Here is a 27,116-nt window from a genome sequence, read left to right on the forward strand (position 1 = left end):
TAGAAGGTAAGAAAGACAACTAAAAGAGTGCGTTAACTGCCTAGTGAAATGGGTCGATCCCTTCTTTTCTTTTTATGTTTGAGAAGTGTTTAGTGATTGTTCTTTTCTTCTTCATCACCATTTGAAAATTGACTGCAAGATGCAGCATTTACTTAAAGATGGGCACGGCAGTCCTAGATCCTGAATCATCGCCGTAAGGCCCTTTCCCTTGTTCTCATGGTAGTTGCATCAAACCTTCTAGTTGAGAGATGATGAATCAGTCTGCAATCTGAAGACCGGGAAAAAGCAGAGCTGATAATGTCTGTAAGATCTTCCAAAAGTTGTTTGGTGATATATTCATCTTTCTGGTATGCTCAAGCATAAACTTCAATTACAGGTGTGACAAGAAGGCTTCCTCTCAAACATCCTTCAGTGTGGGACCTGATACTTGGTGCATGAAAAAATGCGAAAAAGAAGAAGCTAAGATCAGACATGGGAAATACGGACTATTCCCTCTCTGGCTTTGATGTATATTTGTGCAATTTGTTTAACCTTTCGGCCTGCAGTTTAAGTCTCAATATTTTTTGAATTTGTGTAATTTTCGGTAGCAGAACTTGCTTGCCCCCCTAGATTTTCTGATCAGATCATTTGTGAAAATGATAGTATAATCCAACGTGTTATATATGTATCAAAGGAAAGTATATATAAGCTTGGTGCCAATATTTCATCTAGCTCTGTTCCCTGGACTTGCCATGGTTTCAGTTTGTACTAAAATTGATATACATCCCGCAAAAAAGATTTTGATATACAGGTTACAGTTCAGTTCATCCATATTCTTTTAGGTGCAGTGATTAAGAGTGTTTAAATGGTCGGATTAAAATCTGCTTTCAACCCATGTATTATTACACCTTTTTTTTATTGACGAGCCATTTGCCACTCCCTCTTTATTTGAAAGGAAATTGTTCTGCAACAAATGGTCCCTTGATCCTTCCCAGCTTAAAACAAAATATGGAAGACATCCCATTTCGTACAGGCTGTCATTTCCGCTCGACACATTAGTATTACCAAAAAATAAATGGAAAGGAGAAGGAAAGAAAAGAAAGGAAAACATAAGAAAATCTACATAATTAATAAAAGGAAATAAAAGGGTGAATTAGAACTAGACTCAACTTGTCATGTTGTCGTAGAAGAACAGTAAAGGAATACTAGTAGAACAAAAATAAAACAAAAGAAAAAAAAGGAAACCAAAACACTGGACATGGTCCATACCTGGGCTGGGCCTCACCAGTTCTCCACCAGGCCGCACTGTCTGAAACTGAAAATCCCCCTCCTGTTTCTTTCTCCCGTTCAGTTCTGTGTCTCACTCTCGCCTTTCTTTCCCGGCTGCGACTACTGGGCGAGAGGCGCTGCCGGCCGCCGTTCGCCATGTCTCCCTCGGGCCCTTCACAGGCGAAGAACACCCACCAGGTATGCCCGCCCCCCTCACTTCCCTCCTTGATGTCCGAAACCGAGCACCCCAGACCCTAGCATAAGCAATTTCTACCCGGATCTGACCCAATTACAAGTATACACGGTAGCGGATCTACGACCCGGGCTGCCCAGGCTGCAGCCCGGGTCCAAGGTCAAAAAACAAATGGAAGTCTAGTAAAATTTAGATAAGTATCAAAGGGGAAAAAAAAACATGAGCTTCTAGTAAGCTGGGATTAGCCCCTGTCCTAGCCAATTCCTAAGTACGCCCCTCAGTATACATACATATGCGATACCTACTAATTTCGAGTTTGTGTCCGCCCCTGGTTATAGCAGCAGCGAACCGCGGCGATGGATGCTTGTGCTGGATGGTGAGTTCTTGATACGTGCCGGCAGTGATGGAGGGAGAACGGACCGAAGGTGATGAGCTGATTGACGATTATGTCGATTGCCTCATGTCTCTGGATACCAACGCTCGGCCCGGCCCGAGCGATGGCCTCATTCTCGGTGCCCCTGTTGTGGAAGGGGCGGTTGGAGGCGGAATGGAGCCGGATGCCATGAGAGATTTTGCTTCAGCTGAGGACCCCAAGGAGCCTGTGCTCGGGATGACATTCGAGTCTGATGAGGCTGCAAAGGCGTTCTACAATGAGTACGCAAGGCGGCTTGGTTTCCCCTTCCGTGTCGGCAGGTCTCGGCGCTCCAAGGGTACAGAGGAGGTAGTCGTCATGAAGAGGTTTGTTTGCTCCAGGGAAGGGATGTACAAGAAGAAACACAAGTCACCGGATGAGGCTACAAGGAAGCGTGAGAGGATGTCGATGCGGGAAGGTTGCAATGCTATGATGGAGGTGGTTAGGGAGTCGGATCATTGGGTTGTCTCCAAGCTTGAGAAGGCTCACAATCATGACCTGGGCACTTGTAGTACCAACGTTGGTTATCTTCGTGCTAGAGGTCTGCTTGGTAGCTCTGATAAGGTCACTATGGTGGGGCCTGACGAGATGGCATTTCTCAGGCAGAATGTTCTTGGGGAAGGAGGAGATGCTCAGGGCCTTATTGATTATCTCAAGAAGACACAAGCCAATGACCCCGCTTTCTCGCATGCCATACAGGTTGACAAGAATGGCTGCGTGGTGAATGTTTTCTGGGCTGATTCTAGGGCTAAAGCAGCTTATCGGCATTTTGGGGATGCTGTCACTTTCGACACTTCGTACAAGAAGAACAAGTATATGATGCCCTTTGTTACTTTCTCAGGAGTCAACCATCATCTGCAGCCTGTTATTTTTGGATGTGCATTGCTTATGGAGGAGACTGAGTTCTCGTTTGTTTGGCTATTTGAAACATGGCTAGCAGCAATGGGAGGGAAGGCGCCGTGTTCATTAGTCACTGACCAAAACAGGGCCATGAAGGCTGCAATTGGGAAGGTTTTTCCAAATTCATATCACCGTTTCTGTAAGTGGAATATTTTGAGTAGGACCAAACAAAAGCTGACCCATGTATACACAGAGCATCCAACCCTAAGAGATGAGCTTGAAAGCTGTATTCTTGAGTCTGAAACTATTGCCACATTTGAAACAGCTTGGATGTCAATCATTGATAAATATGACTTGAGAAAGAATTCATGGCTTCAAGCAATCTACAACATCCGCCAAAAGTGGGTTCCTTTGTACTTGATGGATACATTCTTTGCAGAAGTTTCCCCAGCATGGAAATTGGAAACCATGAATGATTTCTACAAGAAATATTTTAATACAAAAACAACACTGGAAGTTTTTCTGAATCAGTTCAACTTGAGCATGGCAAGCCAATACGATGATGAAGCAAAAGCTGATATGGACACCTACGTAAATAAGGCAACTACAAAAACTGCATCCCTAATAGAAAAACAGGCGGCAAGCACTTATACCAAAGCAGTCTTCAGTAAATTTCAGGAGGAATTCACAGAGTCTCTGGGGTTTGTCATTCAGAAAATTGAAGATGGTTCTATAAGCAAATACAGCATCACAAAAGATGAAGATCCATCCGAAACATTCTATGTGACTTATAGTGCTTCGAATAAGATGGCAAACTGTAGTTGCAAATACTTTGAGTTCTCAGGTATTTTGTGCCGTCATATTCTTGGAGTATACATAATAGTCGATCCGCGTACACTACCTCCTGATTACTTTTTGAAAAGATGGACAAGGAAAGCCAGAGATGATAATGCTGTGTTAGAAGAAAACAACAATTATCATGATGAGGATCCTTCTCAGTCCATTACTAGCCGTTACAATGTCCTATGTGTTGATGCCATTAAATGTGCTGAGAAAGGAGCTGGATCAGAAGCAGTCTACAAAGCAGCAAAAGATATCTTACAGAAGGCGTATGAAGAGATTATTGCTTATGAAAGAAATCCTGGTCGGGGTTCCCAAAGGGACGACATAAACATCAATGAGGATGTCACAATAGATGACACGATGAATGATCAATCTATGCCAGATTCTGGACGGAAGGTACACTTAATATTATACTATAAATTAATCAGGAGAATTCTTCTAATCATTATTCAGTGCTATTTATGCAAGTTCAGTAGATGGTACTGATGATTTCTGACTTAATTGCTGAAAATGGTCCTTTCTAATTGAAAAGCATGTAAACAGAAGTTGCATTGCATGTTGAACCTGCTGAGATGAGAAGAATGTCTCATTCAAACTTACTATATATTTTCATTTTGTTTCACTCCTAGTGCTAACTAAATGATAGACCTTTCTGATCTACATATATCAATTTTCTGTATTAAAAGCTACGCAAAGAATGATACATTTCTGTTTGCCTTTTCAGGTGACTAATCTACTAGGCCAGTTTCTTGATTCCTCTTGGTCTCCAGTCTGATATTTTTCTTGTCATATCTTTGGAGATGAAAAAAAATGCAATTTAGCAGCATTATTAGCTGTCATCATTGGCATGCAATTTTCTTTTTTGAATTGGCTAGTGGAAAACAGCATGTGGACTTTTCAACTTGATATGAATTTCCTTGAGAAGGTAAATGGAAATAATTATTAGGGTATTAGCACTGTACAATATTAATGTACCATGATACGTTTCCCCTGAGCAATGATAGTGTTCTGATTTTCAGAATGTCCTCCACTTGACTGTTGGGAAACAGGACAATTTTGTTTGAAGATGCCAGATGATTTCTGAACATGCTGAAGTCTTTGTTGCTTCAATAGAAGCTCTGTATGGTTCTGCCTGTATGTCTGAAGCTACTGAAGGTGAGCATGCAAACATCAAATTATTTGCTACTCAGGTTTTATTTCGTTAGTAAAATGTACATTTGTGGTGGTCCCTCAACTCCTATGGTTTTGTTTCCGTCTGGTCATCACTCATAAAGATATTCCTTACATTTGTACCTATTACATACTCAGGGATGATGCAGCGTTAGCTGTTAGCATTTTGGAGAATCTGGCAAAAGTTCCACGCATTGACTTGATAATAATGTGCCTTTCATCCATGCACAAATCTGGTTAGTTGAACTTGTGCCCGTAAATTCCTTTCTTTCCCATCATGGTTGGCTAGCAATCTCTTAGACTCTACGGTTCAAAGACTGGTAAACCATAAGAGGAACGGGTAAATAAGTAAACTGGGGACTGGGAAATAATTTAATATGCTTGTGTTGTTTTTGTGGGGGATGATAAAAGCTCATGAAGATTATTTGTTTCTTAGTGTCCAATAGTTGCACAGCATATTTTGGTAAACTCTTCTAATCGATGCTTGCACAATTGTTTTTTCACCAGAACTGAGGAAGATATGGGATCAAGTACTCCTTGCTGGAAAAGCATCAGCTGATCAGGTGGAAGCTCTCAGGCAGCTGCGAAGCAAATATATTCAGGGAGGATGTCAGGATAACGCGTTCAGTTCAAGCTAATGAGACGATGTAAAGACGAAACGTTAGAAACCTTCTGTACCCTTCTCTGGGGTGTCTGTCAAATGTTAGCATGTGTGCCCACTTCCTGGTTGCACTGAATGGTTGAAGCATGTGTTTTGTGGAATCCTGCTACTGGGATGAAATGTTCATGTTGCTTCTGACATCTCACGTTCACGTACTATCTGATTATACTACGTACTCGCGTTGCTATAAATACTTTACTAATTATTAGCATCATCTATTGAAAAACGGGGCGAATTACATTATCATTAGCTTGTTCCTTGTCAGTGACTCGCCGTTCTTGCATCTCTTCAAATTTTGGCATGCCATTTGATCTCGTTCGTGGACTTGATACTGTCATGGGTCTGCATGGTTGTGATGACGGGGGATGGAAAATTACTGTAACTGCTGCCCTTGTGGTACCCTCTGTTTACTTTCACGTCGCTAGGTAACGCACTGACGCCAACCGACCATGGAAATATCTGCAAGTTCAGTTTGCAGACGATCCGCTCCTCCGTCAGATGTTCCGGGCGTCGATCACTGTGCGACTGGGAGATGGCAACCTAGAGCTGTTCTGGAAAGATAGATGGAATGGAGATGCTTCCCCATGCGACATCGCACCTGATCTCTGTAGATTGGTAAGGCCGAGGATCGTCAAATCGCAAACGGTTGCTGAAGCTTTGATGGACAGACGTTGGGTGTCTGATGTTGTCGGACAGCCAACAGTAGAAGTTTTGTTTCAGTATATTCAGTTATGGCACTCGGTCGATTCAGTCGCCCTTCAGCTGGGGGTTGAGGATATTGTGTCCTGGAAATGGGAAGCAACAGGCACTTACTCGGCCAAATCAGCATATAGATTCCTATTCCTCGGAGCCACGACTTTCCCTGCAGCCAATGCGATCTGGAAGACTTGGGCACCATTGAAAATCAAGTTCTTCATATGGCTAGCAATCAAAAAATAGGTTGTGGACTGCAGCAAGGAGGCACAAACGAGGTCTCCAAGATAATTCAAATTGTGCACTTTGTGACCAAGGAGCGGAGACCACTGATCACCTCTTCATGGATTGCTGCTACACCAAGGAGGTTTGGTATGCAGTCAGCAGACTACTCAACATCCAAACTCCTATTCCGACAGGGTCGCTGGTCGACTGGTGGATGCAGATGTGTCTGGGTTTTAACAGGCACAAACGAAAGGGCCTCGACTCCTCTTTCATGTTAATCTCTTGGACCATTTGGCGGGAATGGAATGACAGTCTTTGGACGATCGACAGCGCAGTCAGCTGCTCAGATCACCGCGGCCATCACCCAGTAAACACAGCTCTGGATAGAAGCCGGTGCTTCTCTGATGTCAGTTTTAGGATGGCCAGCTGCAGCTGAACGAGCTTCAGCACTTAGCACTTTAGCTCCCTGATGCTGCCTGTGCTCTTTTCTAAGTTGTTTTGGTTTCGCAATGTAATTTCACAACATGTAACACAACCGTGTGCGTGCGCCCGGGAAGACCCGCATTGTAAGAACTATATTCATTTTTTTTCTTAATGAAAAGATATGCATCTCTCCTACATATTCTCGAAAAAAAAATTATCATATGTCCTTTTGCACGGTGCCAATCTGGGATCATGGCTGATATATCCCAAAAAAATGTCAAAACCAGTGCAGAATTACATAACAAGGCTGGTTTTATGGGTGTTTTTGAGTGATCTGTCAGCCATGTTTTTTTTCGTGAATACGCAGGAGAACTTCGTATCTTTGTATTAAGAAGATGTTGTAAAAAGGATTAGTACAATGCGGGCCGTCCGGGCGCACGCACACGGTTAACAGTTTATTGTCTATTACATGCGAGATTAACAACCGTTTTAGAATGAGACGAAGCTCAGTATGATACTATCCCGTTGCTTGAGCTTCTGTTGCTGCCGGCCAGCCGATGGTGGCCAAATGTTTGGCGCCCGCTGCTGATCAGAGAACGGCTGCATCGATGAGCTACTGTAACAGCTGCATCGGCTGCAAGGGGGTGGCTCCGCCAAACATCCTGTTGTTGCGCTCTCTCCAGATCATCCAGGATATAAGCATTATGCTGGAGTCAATACCTTTCTTCTGTGTAGCGTTCAAGCCATGTCTCATTTGGAGCCACCATTCAGTTAAGCTCCCATCCGGCACCGGACCGGGAACGGTAGAGTGCAGGATGGACCTGATGAGGTGCCATAGCTGTTGAGTGTATGAGCAGCGAGCGAACAGATGGTTGGAGTCTTCTAGTTCTTGATCACACAAGGCGCAGGCGGTGCTGTCCTGTAAGCCACGACGATGGCGTCTGGCTGCTGTCCACAAGCGATCTCTGCAGGCTAGCCGCATGAAGAAGCGCACCTTCATCGGCGCCTAGGCTTTCCAGATCAATGAGCCTGCAGGAGATGTTTGTGATCCGATGAAGAACGTCCGGTACGCAGACCTTGTTGAATAAACCCCCGAAGGCTCCCATTTCCAAGTGATAACATCTTCGGAACCTGGCCTTAGCTGAACGCGCTGCAGTTGGTGCCAGAAAAGTACATACTGATGGATGGCCGGCACTGTTAGCCGTCCAACAACGTCGGAAATCCATTTCTTGTCTTGCAAAGCTTCAGACACTAGGCGCCTGTTTCTGACTCTGGACTTGACAGTGTTGCAAAGATCAGGAGCGATGGAGCATGGCGATGAATCACCATTCCACCTGTCAATCCAAAATAAAGCTAGGTTGCTGTCCCCCAGTTGTACTTGAATCGAGGCCTGAAACATTTTCTGAAGCACGTTGTCATTATCAAACTGCAGAGCGAGGTTTCTCCAAGGTCTGTCAGGGTCGGTTCTTTTTAACCACAACCACCTCAGTCTCAGGGCATAGGAAGCAATCCTAAGATCTGTTATACCAAGGCCTCCCAGTTCCCGTGGTCTGCATGATGCAGTCCAAGCGACGGGGCATTGCACCCACATGTCCAAACGGCACTGTCAGCCATGTTAACATCAACTTGCACCCACATGTCAGTTACACTTTATTCCTCCCCTAACCCCAACAGATCAGGGCAACAAAGCAACACGTGAATGGTATATGCACAATACAGAATACACAGGTAGAAGGATAATAAGTACACAACTTAATAACGATAATCAACCTGTATATTTGTCCAACATATGAAAGAAAAATAATGTCCTAGCTTTGTTGAGTAAAATGTGGTTCGCAAATATACCTTTGACATGTGACAACTTCATTTACATTTGTGTACTGAGTATCAAGTAGTACCAGCAACAGGAGCTAGCTTTTGTGAGGGCAAAGTGAACACCACATGGAGAACGAAAAAAAACATGCATTTAAGCAGCATGTATGTGGCATAAGTGGTAAGCAGTCCATGAAGGACCTTAAACATTTGTTGTGGCCGCTCACCCTTCACGAATCACGAAGGGGTGGTACTTAGGCTTAATCAGGTAATAAGCAACCTAAGCATGTGTTTGTTCTATCTATAGTGGTCTAAGGACATGGTTTGTGTGTTTTTGACAACTGGAGCTAACCAGTCTGTAGGGGAGGAGCAGATATTAGACTGCTATACGAAACGGACGACCTTCAATAGATTTTTTTGGATAAATGCAAAATGGCTCACTTACCCTATCACTCTCTCTTTCCATTATTGAGGTGTATTTTTGTAAGAAGAAATCTTCAAAAGTAGATTTGACATTTAATTTCTCTTTTGATACAACTTTGCATACGAAACACACATAATTTTCACTAGCCTTTGATCAAAAGTTGCAAAGGTGAAACCAAAGACTAATAATAATTTTGGTAAAGGGGCAGGATACTTCTCAAAGAGATTGTATTTGTTTTTATATGTTGTCATTGTTTAAGAAAGATTGTCTTCATGGGCACATATTAGAGGCAGGTAAGTTCTTGCTTTCTGTGTTACCTGCTTTGTCAAAGTGGCTCTGAAGAGGAAAACGTGGCATTGGTCTTGTTGATGCACTTTTTATATCTTTATTTACTAACCATGTTGCCAAACCATTTTTTAATAAAGTGGGAGTTGCTAGAGACTTGTTGTCCTGATGAATGTTTTCTAAAAATTTGCAATATATATTGTATCTATGTCGGAGCTTGATCCATTGCATCCTGCTGAGTATATCGTGATGCTTCACAGGATGGCATGGCAACATGGGGTTTGAAGTTTTGAACATCGCATGTAACTGGGGTCTGATGAATTCGATAAAAGAAAAGCCAAGAGTCAACCTTCTTCCTGGGGGTTGACGTGTATCATTGGCTCCAGGACTCTATCCAGAAAGCCAATATTACCTCACCCTGACAAAGATGTGCTGGGTGGCATCAAGCCACATTCTGTCCAACTTGGGACAAAAGCTCAGGGGCGTTTGGATACCAGGGGCTAAACTTTAGCCCTGTCACATCAGATGTTCGGATACTAATTAGGAGGACTAAACATAAGCTAATTACAAAATTAATTGCAGAATTCCTAAGCTAAATCGCGAGATGAATCTATTAAGCCTAATTAATCCATCATTAGTGAATGGTTATTGTAGCATCACATTGTCAAATCATGGACTAATTAGGCTTAATAGATTCGTCTCGTGATTTAGCCTAGAGGTTGTGTAATTAGTTTTGTAATTAGTCTAGGTTTAATACTCCTAATTAGTGTCAAACATTCGATGTGACGAGGCTAAAATTTAACCCCCTTCTCTCAGACACCCCCTCAATGACAAACTGAGTTCCGGTGCAGGCAAGGTAAGGACCTGTGATGAGTAGAAGCAGCTGCAAGGAAGTATGCCAGGTGCAGGCAAGGCAAGGACCTGTGATGATAATGTAGCAGCAGCTGCAAGGAAGTATGCCAGGACAAAACGCATCAATGTTATCGATAACTGAGACGTGGAGATTTCTAGTTCGGTCCTTGATAACTCCAAAGGGGCATCTAGTGTGGTTACAAGCAAACGATTGTATTTTGTGCTTCAGTGAAAATATTCCCTGTTGGACACCGCCGCGAATGTGACTGCAAAAAACATCACATAATTTATTCATGGCATCTGTGCATAACAAATTAGCTGGACAGGTTACAAATTTACATGCATTCCAGTTTTCTTGTTGGTTCTCTCTTTTAGCTGTGCGCTAGAAGCTAAAAATCCCATCTTTTTTTCACATGAAACACTACGACAGAATTCTTTATATTGCCCTGGGGGACTTTAAGCGTGAAATGGGCTTTGGCCTTCAAAGGCACCTCCTTTGTACTGCCGCCAGCATCTCCAACCTGCATGCCAGATTTTATATCAGTTGATTCCAGTATTTCAGTAGAAAGGCAAAACTGTCATTCGAATCATAATTGAGAAACTCTCTTGGCCAAGAAATGCTAGGAAAAGAAGAAAAGGTATTCGCACCTTGCAGACATGAAAAGAAAAGTTGTCGGTTAATTAAATGTGGACGAATGCCTTACCCAAAGTGATGCCCATCCAAGCCTGTTGTCTGACTCATAACCAGCTTTCCACTTGAGATGCTTATTTTCCTTGTGCTTGTAGATGGCACCCCAGTAATTTGTGTCGAAATTGTACCAATAGCTGGCAACAAGAAGAAGTTCCATAAGTTCAATGGGGTCACTTGACTTATAAACAGCATCCTTCAAGCTCCACATGCATTCTAATGTCCAGGCCCAAATATTGTGCAACTTTCACGTGCATCTGAGACATAATTATATGGTGCTTCTATCATTTGTCAACCTCACCCCTACTTTTAGATATGTTTATGCAACCATATAACTGTTTGAAGTTCAAGACATTGTGCGCCAAATTCATGTCATTGTAGTTACCTCAGCTTGTCCGATGGCGTTAATTGGCGCTTGAATGCGAATGCTAGTGAATTGGATGGTAGCGAGATGCTGGGGATAAATGATATCTCATCATCCTAAAAAATATGATCAATGAACCACTGTCAGTTGCATATAGTAAATATAAATGAAAGAAAACCAGCTGAGACAAGCCTTACCTTGTAGCGGTATTTAATGTTCATTGCATTATCGTTGTACGCAGTTGTGCAAACTCCTTTCAAAACACGTGACTTCACTAGGCCGTTTACTGACAAAATTCTGTTACCCTCATCCAATATCTTCTCTTTTATTGAAACTTCACCATTTGGAAAGAAGAAAGTTGCTCTTGGCTACAAGAAAGAAATGCATATTTATTTTCTTTTAGTGTGATCAACCCATGCATTTTACCAATGAACTTAGGCTTAGCAAGGTTATAGTATGTGTATGACCATTAATTGCACAAATTCATAGATGTTTAAATAATTTCAAAAGCATAATTTCGCCATTTATAGGCCATCTTCAGGATTACAACTGTATAGCTTTCTTTTATTTCTGCTGATACATTCATTAATGGAGAAAATTTCATAGTTATTTACATAATTTTCAAAAGAATAACGCCATCATTTATAGGCTAACTTCAAGATTAACATTTGTATATTTCTTTTATTCCTCCAATTTGTGAAACACTGACCGGTCCATTAGGAGGAACCAGAGATGATAATTCAATCTTGCATGGTGAATCTCCCAAATTTGCAGTAACTGACACTTCTCCTTGTTGCTCCTGAGAGAACAAAATGCAGTAATCAATAGGGTAACCCTAATCAATACTATGCAGTAATGTAAATGTAATACAGTTTCTAACCTTTGGACAAAACAAAAAGAAAGATACAACAATGCAAATGCTTGTGTCATGCTGACTAAGATGTGCAATTTCATTTTTGCGTGAGAACACAATGAATAACATATAAGATTCAGCAGCATATTTGCCATTTCTAGTGGTAATATTTAGTCTTATAGACTTAGCTAGCAGATTGACATAGAAAACAAAACAAAGTATAGACTGCATCCTGTAATCATTGCATGATGGTATTTACTAATATTGGTCTATGTGTAAGCTCAGAAAGCCAACCTTGAATGAGTAGCATCTAAGCAAAGTGGAGAAAACACGGAAAAGTTTTTCTGGCAGATTCAAAAGTGTCCTTATCATCAGTAAAATTCATCAGCTGATGATTTATGAAAGAAGATCAAATTAAGCACCAACACATGCTCCTCTCGTTGATCATTATTAAATGATTGTTAAGCGATTAATCACTCAAAGGCAAATACTCAACTTGTGCGAAACATAGGCAAGGCCTGATGGTGACAACAGGAAGGGAAGAGAGGCAAGGGAAGGAGATATGATTTTTTTTTAGGCCATGAAAGGAGAGATAATTGCTGGGATGGTCTAAAACACATACATACTATAGAGTGGTTACTCCAAAAAATCCTGGAAACCAATTCTTGTTTCATTTAGAACAACTAGATAGGAAAGACAAAACATTCCACTGCTCCAGACCATGAGGTCCAACTGCATTGATGTACTATTAGTAACATGTCCCACGACTGGACATGGATGATAAAACTTCAGTAATTGGTGTGCTTTTCAAATAACCACTTTGAATAAATTATTTGTAGATATACTGATTATTAGCAATTATTCTTCAGCATTATAGGAGAACAAAAAAGAATAACTTTGCAAGTTGTAATCTGAACAAAAGCATATTGCATATCAAGACAAATGAACAGTGCATCCATCGAAGAAGTTAAAATGGAACTCTTTAAATACAAATTAGATGCTCGAGTTTTTTTTTTTGCATTGGTATGACACAAACTGTCAAGTCATTCTTCATTTCAGAGCACATCCAAGAGCATCCAAATAGAAAAGAGAAAAAAACAGTTTTTGGTATAAGAAAATCACAATCATTCTAATGCATGTAGTAGTCCTTTCAAAAAGAATGAGGTGATTCCCAATTGCCTCAACCTCAGTAAAAAAACAATCTTTCAACTGAATATTTTAAAGATGTAGCAATTACAACATGAGCTTAATTTTTTTCGAGGATTAACATGAGCTTCATGATAACCAACCGCTCAATAACAACCAAAATATCATCTCTTCACAACTCACAAATAGGCATGATTTGAAGTTTCACTTTATCAAAGTTAACTCCACGGTGCAAGTCAAATAGATAATTAATGTATGTTAGTTCAGATGAAAAGCCTTCTTTCAATATGAATTCTTTACCATAGTTTAACTTTAGTTTTGATAAGGATACACGAGGAAGAAAAGCACTTGAAACCAAGTGAAGACAAAATTCGCAAGACATAGAATGCATGGATAAACTCAAAGAGAATACTCCCCAAAAGTTCATCACAGGAAACATGACGCAGTTATCAAAACATCTCAATTGAACAGAACAAACCTTGCTACTGTGGTACTTGAACTGAAAGCACCTATCCAAGTGAATGCAAGAAACAATAGATTTGTCATATTCATAGTTGCAAGACACAGATAAACAGTGTGCTGAACAGCCGACATGAATATATGATTGTTCTCCACTCTGGCAATTCTGAAACACAAGCCAGTTTCAGAGTCACACAGTACTGCTATAGAGCTATATACAAACAACATGCATCGCTTCTGACTTAAGAGTTCCAATCATGAAAAACAACAATTTTGAGCAGAAGATAGACATAATACATGGAAAACAACTTCTTCCGCCACAGATCTAAGATGTCTCTATATTCAGGAAAAATTACAGAAAGGATAGAATACAGGCTACCAAATGCTTCATCCACATGACTATGCACTTAAAACAGACAACAGGCATTTGATGGTGCTAAGCTGCACTAAGACATGTTAGGTATATGCACATCCTTAACAAAATCACATATTCAAATTAATCAAAGATCATACTTGTTAGAATAGCAAAGTATCTGACATTGACTACAATATTCTAACACTAGTTCCTCAAGGTAACAAAACAGGATGCAGTTCTAAGATTTTGGAACCAGTCCTAGCAAAACTCCATGTTTGCATGAATCAAAGATCTTACATTATGTGAGATATTATGTAGTGACTGGTTCTTGTCCCTACCATGTGCTTATTTGTTCCTATATGCCTGGATCAGTTCTTTAAAGAATAACTCAACTTGTTTAGCATTGCATGATTATTTGAAAAACACAAAACTTTGATCATTATACTAAAGCTTACACAAACTATTTCCACTACATGTCCTACTTAAGAGCAGGAGCTCTCCAATCCATTCAACCTAGTTTGAGTAGGACATGCTCATTGATATGTACAAGCTTAACTATTTCAACATAAGCTAGTACACTTTCAATGACAGACACTGATATTCTCAACTGAACATATGATCCAACAGCAACTTTGTTTACAGTGCCCTATCCTACATGATATGGGGTCATCAAGAAAACAGTTGTCAACATACAATTCGTGCAGCCATGCCACAAGTTAAGACAACCCTGGGTGACAGACACACCACAAAAGCAAGGTCCAACCTACATGCATTAGAACTGAACCCTACCTCATAGCAACATACTTCTAGAGGAAGACATGCTGTGTCATCTCACAAAGCAGACCCATCCAGCAAAGAATGAAAGCAGACCTGGGATGCCCTTTTGTTCTTCCTTCCCCAAACAAAGCAAGAATGTCTAGTCTTAGCATTTTCTGGTATTCCCAGTCCCAGAGTAATCCCCCACACTTTAAAGTGCACATTTTGTACAAGCAAAACTCTTACTAGCACCTAACTCTAGTATCCCATTTCAGTCATAGCTGACAAAGTGAACTGTCCACAGTGAGTATTTCGGTTACATTTCATTTCCAGAAACATTTGGGTTCCGTTTACATATTTCAGAATTACAAAATCCTATCAGTTCCCTTTCACTTCCAAATGCTGGAAAGCTAATAGTAGTAAAATTAATTTTATCACCTATCGTATCATTCGCAATTAATCACGACAGAGCTAGGATCAGAGGCAGCAACAAAATTCGGGTGGAAAAGGCGCGCAATCAATCAGAGGCCGCACCTTCGTGTTGTGCGAAGCGCGCAGGCGCAGAGAGCCGGCGAGGTCGGCGGCGCCCCGCAGCACGGCGCCGCGGGACGCGGGGTCGACGACGACGGAGAAGTTCCGCGCCAGGAGGGCCACATCGGGCGGGCCCCAGGCGATCCCTCCTCCCCCTGCACCGTGGCTGACGCGGAGGCGGAGCTTGGCGAGGCCGTCGAGGACGCGGCAGGAGAAGCGGTGCGAGAAGAGCCGCCGCTCGCTGTCGAACTCCGAGGTCACCCGGACGGGCGGACGCCGGCGCAGAAGTGGGGGCTTCGGCTCCGGCGCCGGCGGGGGCGAGGCCGGGTCCGGGGTCGCGGGGACGGGCGGGGCGGCGCCGTCTCCGTCCATCGGAGGGGGAGGGAGGAGTGCGGGCGCCGCCATGCGATGCGCCGAGGTGGGTAAGAGAGATGGGGTGGCGAGAAGGAGTGAAGGGGACACGTGGTGTCCGTTGCATGAGGATGCGATAGAATGAAGAGGAAGGAGTGGAGGAGGAAGCATCGAAGGATGCGATAGAATTTTGTAGACCCCTTTTCTTTTCGAAATTGCAATTCTCTTCAATAAACTTTTAAAGTGCATTTGATTTCTCCAGAAACTATCGGCTCATATCACTTGAAAATATTTAATTAGTTTGACACAAAATTGTTCCCTTTTATTTTTCAAACTCTTTTAAAATCAAAAATTCTTATATACTCTTCCCATTCTATATCACTGGTAACTTGTATTGTTCTTCGCCAGAACATCATAACCGTAGTCATTTGCATGTTGAATCTATATCATTCAACCAAATAATATGCATAAGCTTAATAATTACTAAATTGTTTAAATGACATTTTGACTTGATCCTAGTCCGAATCAAACATCTAGGTTTCTATACACTCAAACCAAGTTTTTTTCATATTGATGACAAGATTGTAGTGTTCCTTTGGTTTCAGGGGATCTAGGCACAAAGATAATGTCATATTTTATGGTGGTATTTGCAGTAGTTGGCATAGGATGAGGCATGTATAAAAGAAATGAGGGTGCTTTTAGCTATTATATTAAGATAACATTAGGATGTGGTTACCAAAGAGGGTCACTTTGCCAAGTGTGTAAAGACCCATATGTCAATCCAATCTAGTCAAAATTTGAAGTTATGTTGGTGGAATGACCCATTGACAAAATAAGTCACATAATAGATTGGTGGTCAATGCAAAATGACGAAAAAACTACTAAGACGACACCCAACTAGACGCTCTAGCCGCTACACTCAAGACTGGATGAGAACTTTTGACTGAATGAGGACTTTAGAGGGTAGATGATTGTTTGAAAGACAAGACCATAAGAGGGAAATACGAAGTGGCTGATGATTGTAAAGATAGGGGTGAAGCTTCAGGAAGACCCTACCAAAAATAGGTATAGGACTTCAATCTAGAGTGTGTTTGCATCCTGGTCACGCCGCATGTGCGGCGCGCCACAAGTTAGACGTTGGATTTGGGCGCCACAGTTTTTGGCGAGAAACAACTAAGAAAAGCTATCGTCACCACATCCTCATCAGAAACCAAGCACCGTCTACAAGTTTTGCGGAGCCGCCGCATGTTAGGCTTGGCTGGACGTGGCGGTGAACCAAACACCTCTAGTCATATAGTCCTATTACGCTATTCCTACACATCCTCTTGGTCAAAAGATGAGGAAGGATGCCCGAAGGTATATTCCCTTGGTATATCCTCTATATATTTGTTTATTTGAATATTTCTGGCATGGTATTTTAGAGATCCATGTAGGGATAGTTGGTAGCTCTTTATTATTAAAGCCACTGCAAATGTCAGTAATGCGACAATGACTTGAAGAGAAACAAACACATTTCACGTGTTCGATTGTTTTCTAAGTTGAAGTGAAAGTCCAAGGCCACCAACTGCATATTTGGATCCACATCAATCCAGGTCCAAGACTGCCAACTACATGTTTGGATTCATATCCACCAACAAAGTTATAAAAGTAGCTATGCTCAAATTTGATGACTAGACGGTTGCTAGTTGGTGCTTTCTTTTTCACGAGGATGAAACACATATTTGTTGCTAGACAATTTTTAAGGTTTGTAAATATTCCAAAACTTATTTATACGGGTGTTAGAATAGTTACAACATGTATTGAGAGTTTACATCAATTTAAAGAAGTTGCAAGGTTACGTTAGGAGGGATAAGATTTTTGGTCATCTTAACTCAGTTGATGTTGAATTTGTTCATTTGTTCTGCAAGATTTTGATAAGTTCATTTGTTCATCTTAACTCAGTTGATTTTTGAGAAGATTCCAGAAATAATATTGGAGCTACCTCCGTCCTTAAACACATGATATTATTGGCATTTTATGCAAATTGGACAACAATATCTATTTGATTAATTAGTTTGGTAAGTTGAAATGAGCATCTCATTAGATCTAACATCAAAACTATATCCATTTGCACAAATACCGTAGAAAAGACGAAGGTCAAATGAAAAAAGAGATAATGATGGCATGTATTTAAGATCAGAGGCAGTACCATTTACGATCCTAGGATCATTAACGGGTTGTCCTGGCCCCATGCTCCAGTGACACAGCCGGCAAACCACTCCTCCCCAGCGAGCCTTTCACACCATCGCTTCCGTAGACCACGCCCAAACACCAGTACCACCACCACACATCTCGAGGCGCATCGGACGGCACAGTATCCGCCTCACGGTACACCGGGCGCACCCGCAGCCACCACCCCGAGTCGCCGCCGCGTCTCCGCCGGTCGAAGCCCGCGAAGGGTCAGCGCTATAAATATCCGACCTCGCCGGAACCCTACCCTTTGAGAGCTCCCTTCTCCGCCCCTACCCAAGCTCTCCCCTGTATCCCACCCGCCGCCGCTGCTGCTAGGGAGCTTCCATCCGCGCGCCTACAACGAGAGCTAGCAGCAGCAAGCGGTCGCTATCGTGCCGCTCCGGGCCGTGCCAGTGTTCCCAAACCCTAACCCCGATGCCGCAGATGGAGGGGGCCGCCGACCAGATCGCCGCCGGCTGGTTCACCGCTGACTCGGCGGCCGAGCGGCCGGGGGGGCTGCCGAGGAGCGGCTCGTCCAGCCGCCTCAACGCGCAGGCGCCGGAGTTCGTGCCACGGGGCCCGCCGTCGCCGGCGCCGCCCGCGGTTGTGGTGCCGCCACCGCCCCAGGTGATCCGAGTGTTCGCCGCGCCTCCACCGCCGCCGCGCGCGGCCTTCTTCGCGCCGCCCCCGCCCCGGCCGTTCGAGTACTACGCGCCAGTGGGGGGACGCGGCGGATTTACCACCAAGGAGCAGCAGGTGCCGGAGCCAGAGCCGGATGCGGAGCTGCTCCCTCCCGCGGCGAAGGCGGAACAGGCGGTGGACGGGCTCGAGGACGAGGTGGTGCACAAGATCACCAAGCAGGTGGGTGTTGTTTTTCCGGTTGTTATGTTTAGATCAAAGGCAAATATTATTAGTATATTTCGTCGATTTGAAAACATAGGCTGGCATTCTGTTGACCAAAAAAAATTCGTCTTTGGGTCAAGACTTAGTCAAGTGCTAAAATGATTCTGTGTTTAGGACCAGCAATATATATGGCTTTATGCTAATTTGAGCATGCTAGAAATTTGTTGGTGTATTTGGTCAATACTCCAATTTTATCCAGGGGGAAACACTAGCAACCGAGGTATTGCAGTGTTGAGGTGTACTGGCCATCTGGCCAAGTTGTGTGAGAATCTGAGATCATGCGTTTGGCTAATGAACTGAGCACTCTGAACATTCATGCTAGTTTTGACTGCAAGTGATTTCGTTTGGTTTTTTAGTGTATCAGTATTTTTCTTCAGACAGTATCAATTAGGTTGTAAACTTATGAAGTCAGCTGTTCCTTGTTGTAAGGTACATTATAGTCTAGGGAGTCATTCGCTCCTAGCATCTATCTGCAGAAAATTGATCTACTTCTCTGTTTGTTACTATAGTCAAGTACGTCTCAGAATATTTCAGGAAAAATATGTATGTCTCATGGAGCTATTTGTAGTGGTAAAGATCAGGACATGGAGCAGCGATAGTGCTCTTTACTTGTTTTAGGACAGCATTTTCCTTCTTTCCCTTTTGTTTTTATTTGTATGTTTCATTAACTACGGGTGCAATTTCTGTATTGCATTTTTGTAGGTGGAGTACTATTTTAGTGATATAAACTTGGCTACCACAGAACATTTGATGAGATTCATCACCAAAGATCCTGAGGGATACGGTGAGTTTTATATTTGTATTTTAAAAGTAAACTTCATATTTGGATAGTTGAATCTGCATGTTTCTATTGGTGTTTGTGCCACTAATCTACATTTTTTAAAAACGGGGGCAGACATTTTTTAAGCTAAATTTAAGACAACCTTACGTAATGCCTTTCCTTATTTTTATAAGTTTTTCCTTTTTGCTGGTGCCTTGTGTTGGGTTTCATCTCTAGCTTACCCTATCTTGCTTGGGACGAAAAGGTCCTTGTTATCATTGTATGACTACATAACTATGTTACTTTTTCTATAGTTTGTATAGGCAAGCCACAAAAATAGAAAAATAGTACCTGGTATTGTTGTGATAATAGTGATGCTCTTGTACTTACTGGTTACTAAGGCTGAGGCTCCCCGTCCCAGCCCCTGCGTGTTTGGTTTGTAGGAATCTTGTTTTGACTCTCCAGCTAAAGCAGTCATTGTATGTTATGTTTTCCCCACTACTAATTTTCTTGTAAATTGCAGTGCCAATATCAGTTATTGCTGGCTTCAAGAAAGTAAAAGCTTCTGTGCGTAACAACTTCATGCTTGCAGAAGCTCTCCGAACCTCATCAAAACTTGTAAGTTTCTCCATGCCGAACTGTCCCGTGAATCCATTGTTCTTGATCTTCTGATTTCAACTAAGTGCTTAATAGTTAATACCTGCTAGATTTTGTAGCAAAGCATATTTATATTTGCTTACATACTTCGCATTGTAGGTTGTAAGTGATGATGGAAAAAGGGTCAAACGTCAAGAGCCATTTACTGAATCTGATTTGCAGGAGCTTAAGGTATTAATGGATTTCTCTGTACTGTATATTTTATTTCATAAATTTGAGATTTTACATTGATCCATTGTTTCCTCTCTTGTAGTCCCGAATTGTTGTTGCAGAAAATCTTCCCGGTGATCCTTCCTACCAGAATCTTAAGAAGATATTTTCAGCTGTTGGCAGGTATGGTCATTGCAACATGCCAGCACCTTTTTTTTGCCTTCCCAGGATCATTGAAAAAGTAATAGTTTTGTCATGTTCCAGTGTGATTTCAATCCGTACTTGCTATCCTCAGACTCCAAATGGCTCTGGTCCTGCAACTAATAGATCTGCCAAGCTAGATATGCTTTTTAGTAACAAGGTAACTGCAATTTCACTGCTTAAGTACTATCTGTGGATACTAGTTATCTTACATAGTCCTTGATTGTGTCTTATTGCTAGTATCCAGCAGCTGCAAAAAGTAACATGCAAAGCATACTATATTGGCATAGTTTTATGCTTTGAAGCCCCAAGGATTTAGTTTTGACAGAAAAAACTGTTCCTTCAAATCTTATAACATCAGGCATATTTATATTAGAGTAAAATACACCAGCGGTCCCTGAACTTGTCTTGTGGTACCATTTGGGTCCCTAAATTCTCAAAATGCATTTTCAGGTCCCTAAACTTGTCTCAAGGCGTTATCTAGGTCCACAAACTCTCAAAGTGCATATTTAGGCCCCAAACTTGCCCTTGGGTTTCATCCGGGTCTCTAAACTCTCAAAATACATTTTCAAATCTTAAAACTTGTCACATGTCGCTGATGGCAATGCTTCCTTCTTGCTTGTTACCTTCACAACCACCTTATGCTAGTGATCACACATTTGTTGCTTGGCACTAGATTGGGGATCTCAAAATGCACTTTGAGAGTTTAATGACTTGGATGACACACTGAGACAAGTTGGGGGACCTGAAAATGTGTTTTGAGAGTTTAGGGACCCTGATGGCATCTTGAGACAAGCTAATGGACCTGAAAATGCATTTTGAAAGTTTAGGTACATAGATGAAACCCCATGACAAGTTTAGGGACCGCCCGTATATTTTACTATATATTATGAAACTTTGTTTGCCAGATTAAGATCATAATCTCATCTCAAAGAGAACTTCTATTACTATGTTTGCTGAAAGAAATATTTTAGCATTGGCTACAAATATGAACATGTTATCCAATCCCCAACTACTCTGTCGTCTACAATCCTTTTTTTTTTGTTTCCTCCCAGGCTCTATGCTAGCCATTCCCACTGTTTCGTTCTTCAGTTAATTTATTATTCTACAAATTAATATTGATACTTACAGTTGGAAGTTTTAAGCTTCTGTATGAAGTTCAGTATTTGTGTCTGTAAGGTATCTCTCCATGGTGGTATGACTCTGGAATAGGAAGGAATTCTTTTCCTCTTTTTTGCTGTTCATATCGCGACTCTTTGAGTGTACTCAATAGTTATGTTGCATGCATATTTGTATTAGCGCTTCCTCGTTGGTTTACTAATGAACTACTAAATCTTTTCCTTGAAAACAGTTGCATGCTTTTGTGGAGTACGAGACACCTGAGGATGCTGAGAAGGCAGTATGTATCAGTTTGGATTGCTTGCAGCAGTACCTTAGCAGTGTACACCTAGTTCTGACATTTGGTTGGCTTCATGCAGATTGTGGCGCTTAGTGATGAGGAAAACTGGAGAAATGGACTTAGAGTCCGCTTGCTGAATACTTGCTCGGTAACCAGTTCAGCAGTTTCTTTTGATAATTGGGCTCCTTGCATTTCTCATTTGGTGCATCTCACGAGCTAAAATCAGTGACTATTTGTTGTCTTGACGATTGACCTGCTTTCCTGTCCGTGCTCATTGGAGTCTTAGCTTGCCATTTGTAACCTTTTATGATTTTATGCCCTACATGAAATCCGTATTTGCATCCTGGATTGCTGTTCAGTTATCAAGAAGTTTGAAACTTCTGTTCCACTTCTGGTACACTTAATCTATGCGACTTTCTTGGATTTAGGCAAAGGGGGCAGGCAAAGGGAAAAATGGAACACACGGAACTGATGGAAATGGTGAGGAGGATGTCTCCACTTCGAACCAATCAAATGAGAGACAGTCTGAAGAAACCTCTCAACTGTTAGATGTCTTGCCAGATCACTTGGTAAGAGCCTATTGTTATGTTCTTTTTCCTGAACCCTAAAACAGCAGAGAACAAAAAGGAACTTGGCCCGAATTATGTACTGATAAGTGTAGGACCGACTCATGACCAGTAGATGAAAAGAAGGATCAAAGTATGATTTTGTTCTCACTTTATATATCTGATGAAGATTATAGACAATTTTGGGCTATTTAGCTTAGTTACATGAACTGCATGTACAGTTATGAGAAACCTATGCTGAATTTAGATAATCTTTGCTGCTTGTGATTTTTTTTAAGTAAACTGCTTGTGATTTTTTCCCATGGGTTTTCTTCATGAATCAAACTGCTCTATGGACTAGATTCCGGTTGCCTGTCTAGTGCCTACAGTTCCCTTGGATGTACTGGTGATAGTACATCTTCATTTGCTTTTGTAAAAAATGTTTGCCTTGATAGCATCTTGTGCTATTTTTAGTCATCATTGACCCTCTCATCCACTCAGTTCATGTATGCTTACGCTTTATGCTTTATCCTTGTACAATAGTAGAGAGAATAACTTCACCTGACACTTTAAATTTACAGTTTGACGAGACCTTCAATGACAAGGAAGTTCCGAAACGCGGCAAAGGGCGAGGTCGCGGTGGCAGAGGGCGCGGGCGTGGCAACAACCAGTACAACAATTACCACCACAGCAACAACCAGCACCACCAGAACCACCAGCCACACTACAATCACCACGGCAACAACCACCAAGGTGGCAACCGCGGCGGCGCCCACCCGGTTGGAACTCCGCCGCACAACCTAATGAGCAAGCCCGAGCAGCACCAGCAGCTGCCGATTGGGGCCAGCAAGCTTCCTCCGGGTCCCCGCATGCCTGATGGTACCCGGGGTTTCACCATGGGCAGAGGGAAGCCTCAAGCTGTGCTACCAGGTCTGTGCGCGGTTGGCGAGGCTTAGTGTTGGTGGTGAGTGAGAGGCATGCTTATTGCTGCTCTTGTGTTTGTATATCTTATTATGGTGTGGGGATTTCTGTGTCAAGATTTGTTCCCAGATGGATGCGTGCGCTAGTGTTTGGACAGAGTCTTGTGGACGGTGAAGTCGGTGTTATGTACGTCTAAACAAGTTGCCATCTCCTTGTAGTTGTCTCTGATTGGTCACTTTGGGGGGGGGGGGGGGGGGGGGGGGAAAAAGATCTACTTCAGTTTTTCGGGGGGCCTGGGGATTTGCTCACGATGGTTATGCTCGAGGGTCCTTGAAGAGGCTTCGAGAGAACATAAAATATTACTCCGTTTCGAATCCAAATCCAAATTATAGGTTGATTTATAAATTTTATTATGCACTTATATAGGCATAAAAGTCAAAACGACCTTGGGACGGAGTAATTTGATGGCCGTAGCCGGCTTTAGGATATTCCGGCGGTGAGTTCGACTACAGAAGTTTTTTTTTTATGCGAGTAAGTTCGACTACAGAAGTTCTGTAAAGAGCTTTAGCTGTAGAGGCAGTAGAGGATGGCTTATTACCGGCTTATGCATCGTGAGCTCTAGTGGTTTCGTACAAGCACACCGGGAACGGGAAGGACATGCAGTGTATAGCTGGTCATATGGGCTTGGCTAAAGGGCCAGCATGAGGCCCGATCGATTTGGCTCGGTCCAAGCATGGCCTTGCCCAGGGGCCATCGTGCCTGGGCTGACAAAGCCCGGTATGCCAGGCTGTGCTTGGGCCACTATCGAAGCACGCTGGCGAAGAACCTGTTTAATTGGCTGGCCCGATTGGCCCGCCGTAGCTTCCCCTACAGCCCACCCATATAAAATCTAGTCCATATCATATACATATTTGCGAATGTGATGTATACATGAGATGAAAATTTGTGGGAATGTAATGAACTTGTGATGTGTGATGTATATATGAGATGAGCTTGTGATGAACACGTGATGGACGGGATGGGCTGATGGACGGCGGGCTGACGGCTTGGCCCGGCATGGTTATGTTGTAATACCTCCGGCCCTTCTTGAGTGAGGGAAGGAACTGATTTCCGACTTCCTCCTAGCTGAGTATGGATGCTGAAGTTAGATGGCGAAGGCTACTTGTTCCTCGGCGTGTTAATCATGTGCATCAATTGCTAATCACATGCATGCATAAATGCATCTAACAATAATAGCTAATATAATTAAAAAGGTATAAATATGAAAAATATGGTCCTTGCGGCTAAAATATTGTTTTTAATGTCAAACTATCATTAGTGAACCATGATCAACTTTACAAAAAGAAACAAACTCGAATTCCAATCTAAATGCATAAAAAACAGGAAATGCCAAGTGTTGGAAATTCTAAAACTAGCTGTATTTGAGTGCTATTTAAAATTACTTTTCATAAACATTCAACTTTTGGTCAATACAAAACTTGTAGTCCTTTCTATATACTTTCTAGTAGATATGATCTTGATGTGTGAAGTCTTAGTTTAGTTACTCAAAACTTTGAGTCAAACTCCAGTCAAACCCATGTTTTTAGCCTCAAACCAAAATCTGCCGAAGTCTTTAATTGCTGTGAGTTTTTCAAAAGTTTGAAGCCCTAAATCTATATTTTTTGCATGATAACCTCCAGTACCTTGAGCGATAATGGATAGTCCTATGTCTATACTACACATTAGTGGTGTTGTGGGTCAAAGATTTGAACCCTACATAATTTTAAATTCGAGCCAAAGTCGACCAAATTGGAGATGAACATGAACTCCGAAAATTTCAGTTATGGCTGAAATTTGCCAAATTCTGCGCTTCTCTAACTCTCAAACCATGTAAAATCTCACCGGAGTATACAAGAAATATTCATCGTTGATCCCTCTACAACTTTTAGTTTGCAATTTTTGAACGTTTCAATGCGAAATCGCGAGTAATTTCGAGGTGAAAACGTTGACTTCCTCGGCTCGGCTGAGCTCTGAACCGGCCGGCCGTCCCCAACACCGTCAGGCGCCGCGCGCCACGCGGCCGGCGATGCGGGGCCACCGCCCCTCGCCGCCTATCGACGTGCAGATCGGCCCGCGGTGGTCGGGGAGCCCTCCTCATACATCGGCGCCAAGCACCGGTCGTTCCCTGCCTCTCTTCCTCCCCCATTCTTCTCATCCTCCATTCGCACGCCGTGCCGAGCCTCACCTTCGCCGGCAAAATCCGGCAAGCTCCGTCCACGTCCCACAAATCTCCAGCTCCCGTTCTCTTTCACCCCCTTAGCTACTCCGACGACCCCTCCCAAGCTCCGGCCTAGCTCATCTCCGCCGGGAATCAGAAATCCCGCGGCCGCCGTGCTCACTCCACCGCCACACCTACCAGGCTACCCCACCGTCGACGGCGCCCCTCCGGCCATCCTCCACCCGAACCAAACCACCAGGTAAGCTCCCCGTAGCCTCGCATTGCCCGTGCGCTCGCTCCCCGTCTCGCACCGCCGCTCGCCGCCGGCATGCTCCGTCGTGCGTCCGTGCATGACAAGTATGGTTATAGATGCGCCTCGTATCTATGGGTCATTACCGTTGTGACCTCGTCGCCGGCGAGCTCGCCGCCGGCGAGTACCCGCCGGTCAAAGCCGCCATAGCCGCGGCCTTGACCACGGAACGTAGAGCGGGCCCAGGTGAACCGTAGGCAGATATGAGGTAGAGAGAGGCCGAGTGTGAAAAGTTTTAACTGAGGTTTTTCGAGTATTAATTTTTCTGAAAAATGTGTAAATCGGCACAATCTCGGAGAATGCATAAGATAATTTAGAAAAAATGAAAAAAATGCGAAACCAATTTTTTTAGCTCTGTTGTTTGTAGATGTTCACACGAAAAATATTAGATCTGGTGAAATGACCATTTTGCACCTGCTAAATTTATGTACTCGTTTAAAAGGTTTACAAGTAGTTTAAATATTTTTACCGCTCCGAAAATCATGAAAATTTACAGTATCTTACTTTTAGTATGCTTGTAGCTCTGTAAATGTTTCATGTCCAGAAAATATAGCTAGGATTTAGTTATGATTTTTTTTTCTACGATGTAGCTTTTAATGTGTTAAAAATAATTCTTGCGAGGAAAAATTATGAAACTTGTTTACAAATAAGAAATGTCATGCGTCAGTTTCGCATCATTTTATTATCATAGGATCTATATTTGTATTTTATCTTGCCATGCAAACATGTTGCATTTAACAAAAGTGCTTTTTAAAAATCTGCTAAAAACATCGGTCAAAAAAATCTGCTAAAAACCATCTAAAAATGTAGGTCATGTTTTTATGGTAAAATTAACTCTTTAGAACAATATCCTTTGTTTTTTTATGTTTATACATGTCATCGCTTTGTTTCACTCTTTTTTAGCTTAATTTCTATCCAATATGTTTAATGAGCTATATAACTTATTTACATTAGTTGTTTCTGAAAATTTATATAAACAACTGGTAATCAAGTTGAATAAAAAACTTGCTTATACTAGTTTGCTTTTAGTTTGTCATATTTGCTTATGTCAATCATGTCCTTGCATGAAAAACAATACATGTATTTTCGGTGAAATAAATTAAACTTCATACTTCAGACGAAATGAAAGTTTAAATATGATTACCATCTTGACCATATTTCCTTGTGTAGTCCATTTATGCTCTTACTCGGTAAATGAATGCACTGTTGTATTTTAAAATATTAAACATCCATGCTCATTTACATTGCATCATGTGATTCATGTAGATCCCACAATTG

The 27,116-nt window shown here is 42.3% G+C and overlaps 3 protein-coding genes across 5 annotated transcripts; 2 read left to right on the forward strand and 1 right to left on the reverse strand.

The window, feature by feature from the left end:
- Positions 1–1,292: 1,292 nt before the first annotated feature.
- On the forward strand, positions 1,293–5,575 carry LOC101764431 (protein FAR1-RELATED SEQUENCE 5). Of its 3 annotated transcripts, none has more exons than XM_012844694.2 (6): positions 1,293–1,446; positions 1,780–3,932; positions 4,261–4,461; positions 4,556–4,691; positions 4,845–4,942; positions 5,214–5,575. In XM_012844694.2, the coding sequence occupies exons 2-3, from the start codon at positions 1,845–1,847 to the stop codon at positions 4,309–4,311; spliced, it is 2,139 nt and encodes a 712-aa protein (XP_012700148.1). In that variant the 5' UTR covers positions 1,293–1,446; positions 1,780–1,844; the 3' UTR covers positions 4,312–4,461; positions 4,556–4,691; positions 4,845–4,942; positions 5,214–5,575. The 3 variants fall into 3 exon arrangements, with proteins under 3 accessions (XP_012700148.1, XP_012700150.1, XP_012700149.1); XM_012844695.2 differs by having other exon boundaries at positions 1,306–1,446; positions 1,783–3,932; XM_012844696.2 differs by lacking the exon at positions 4,845–4,942.
- A 4,769-nt stretch (positions 5,576–10,344) lies between these two features.
- Positions 10,345–15,739, reverse strand: LOC101764829 (outer envelope pore protein 37, chloroplastic). The gene is made up of 6 exons (XM_004960700.3): positions 15,237–15,739; positions 11,843–11,932; positions 11,331–11,501; positions 11,155–11,249; positions 10,786–10,906; positions 10,345–10,602 (listed from the first exon to the last, which is right to left on the reverse strand). The coding sequence occupies exons 1-6, from the start codon at positions 15,636–15,638 to the stop codon at positions 10,471–10,473; spliced, it is 1,011 nt and encodes a 336-aa protein (XP_004960757.2). The 5' UTR covers positions 15,639–15,739; the 3' UTR covers positions 10,345–10,470.
- A 2,324-nt stretch (positions 15,740–18,063) lies between these two features.
- On the forward strand, positions 18,064–23,552 carry LOC101765508 (la-related protein 6B). Its single transcript, XM_004960701.3, has 10 exons — positions 18,064–18,656; positions 19,401–19,482; positions 19,982–20,076; positions 20,215–20,286; positions 20,369–20,448; positions 20,530–20,626; positions 21,818–21,865; positions 21,945–22,013; positions 22,294–22,434; positions 22,992–23,552. Exons 1-10 carry the CDS (start codon positions 18,231–18,233, stop codon positions 23,364–23,366), a joined length of 1,485 nt encoding a protein of 494 aa, XP_004960758.1. The 5' UTR covers positions 18,064–18,230; the 3' UTR covers positions 23,367–23,552.
- Positions 23,553–27,116: the final 3,564 nt, after the last annotated feature.

This window comes from Setaria italica, chromosome III (assembly GCF_000263155.2).
Source record: "Setaria italica strain Yugu1 chromosome III, Setaria_italica_v2.0, whole genome shotgun sequence".
Lineage (NCBI taxonomy): Eukaryota > Viridiplantae > Streptophyta > Magnoliopsida > Poales > Poaceae > Setaria > Setaria italica.

Excerpts from the sequence above, each read along its gene's own strand:
- LOC101764431 (XM_012844694.2), top strand. The coding sequence starts at position 1,845 with ATGGAGGGAGAACGGACCGAAGGTGATGAGCTGATTGACGATTATGTC. Across the intron at positions 3,933-4,260 it reads TGCCAGATTCTGGACGGAAG|GTGACTAATCTACTAGGCCA; the intron begins GTACACTTAATA and ends TTGCCTTTTCAG.
- LOC101764829 (XM_004960700.3), bottom strand. The coding sequence starts at position 15,638 with ATGGCGGCGCCCGCACTCCTCCCTCCCCCTCCGATGGACGGAGACGGC. Across the intron at positions 11,933-15,236 it reads GCGCTTCGCACAACACGAAG|GAGCAACAAGGAGAAGTGTC; the intron begins GTGCGGCCTCTG and ends TTGTTCTCTCAG. Across the intron at positions 10,907-11,154 it reads ACGCCATCGGACAAGCTGAG|CTATTGGTACAATTTCGACA; the intron begins GTAACTACAATG and ends TCTTGTTGCCAG.
- LOC101765508 (XM_004960701.3), top strand. The coding sequence starts at position 18,231 with ATGCCGCAGATGGAGGGGGCCGCCGACCAGATCGCCGCCGGCTGGTTC. Across the intron at positions 18,657-19,400 it reads TGCACAAGATCACCAAGCAG|GTGGAGTACTATTTTAGTGA; the intron begins GTGGGTGTTGTT and ends GCATTTTTGTAG. Across the intron at positions 21,866-21,944 it reads CTGAGGATGCTGAGAAGGCA|ATTGTGGCGCTTAGTGATGA; the intron begins GTATGTATCAGT and ends GGCTTCATGCAG.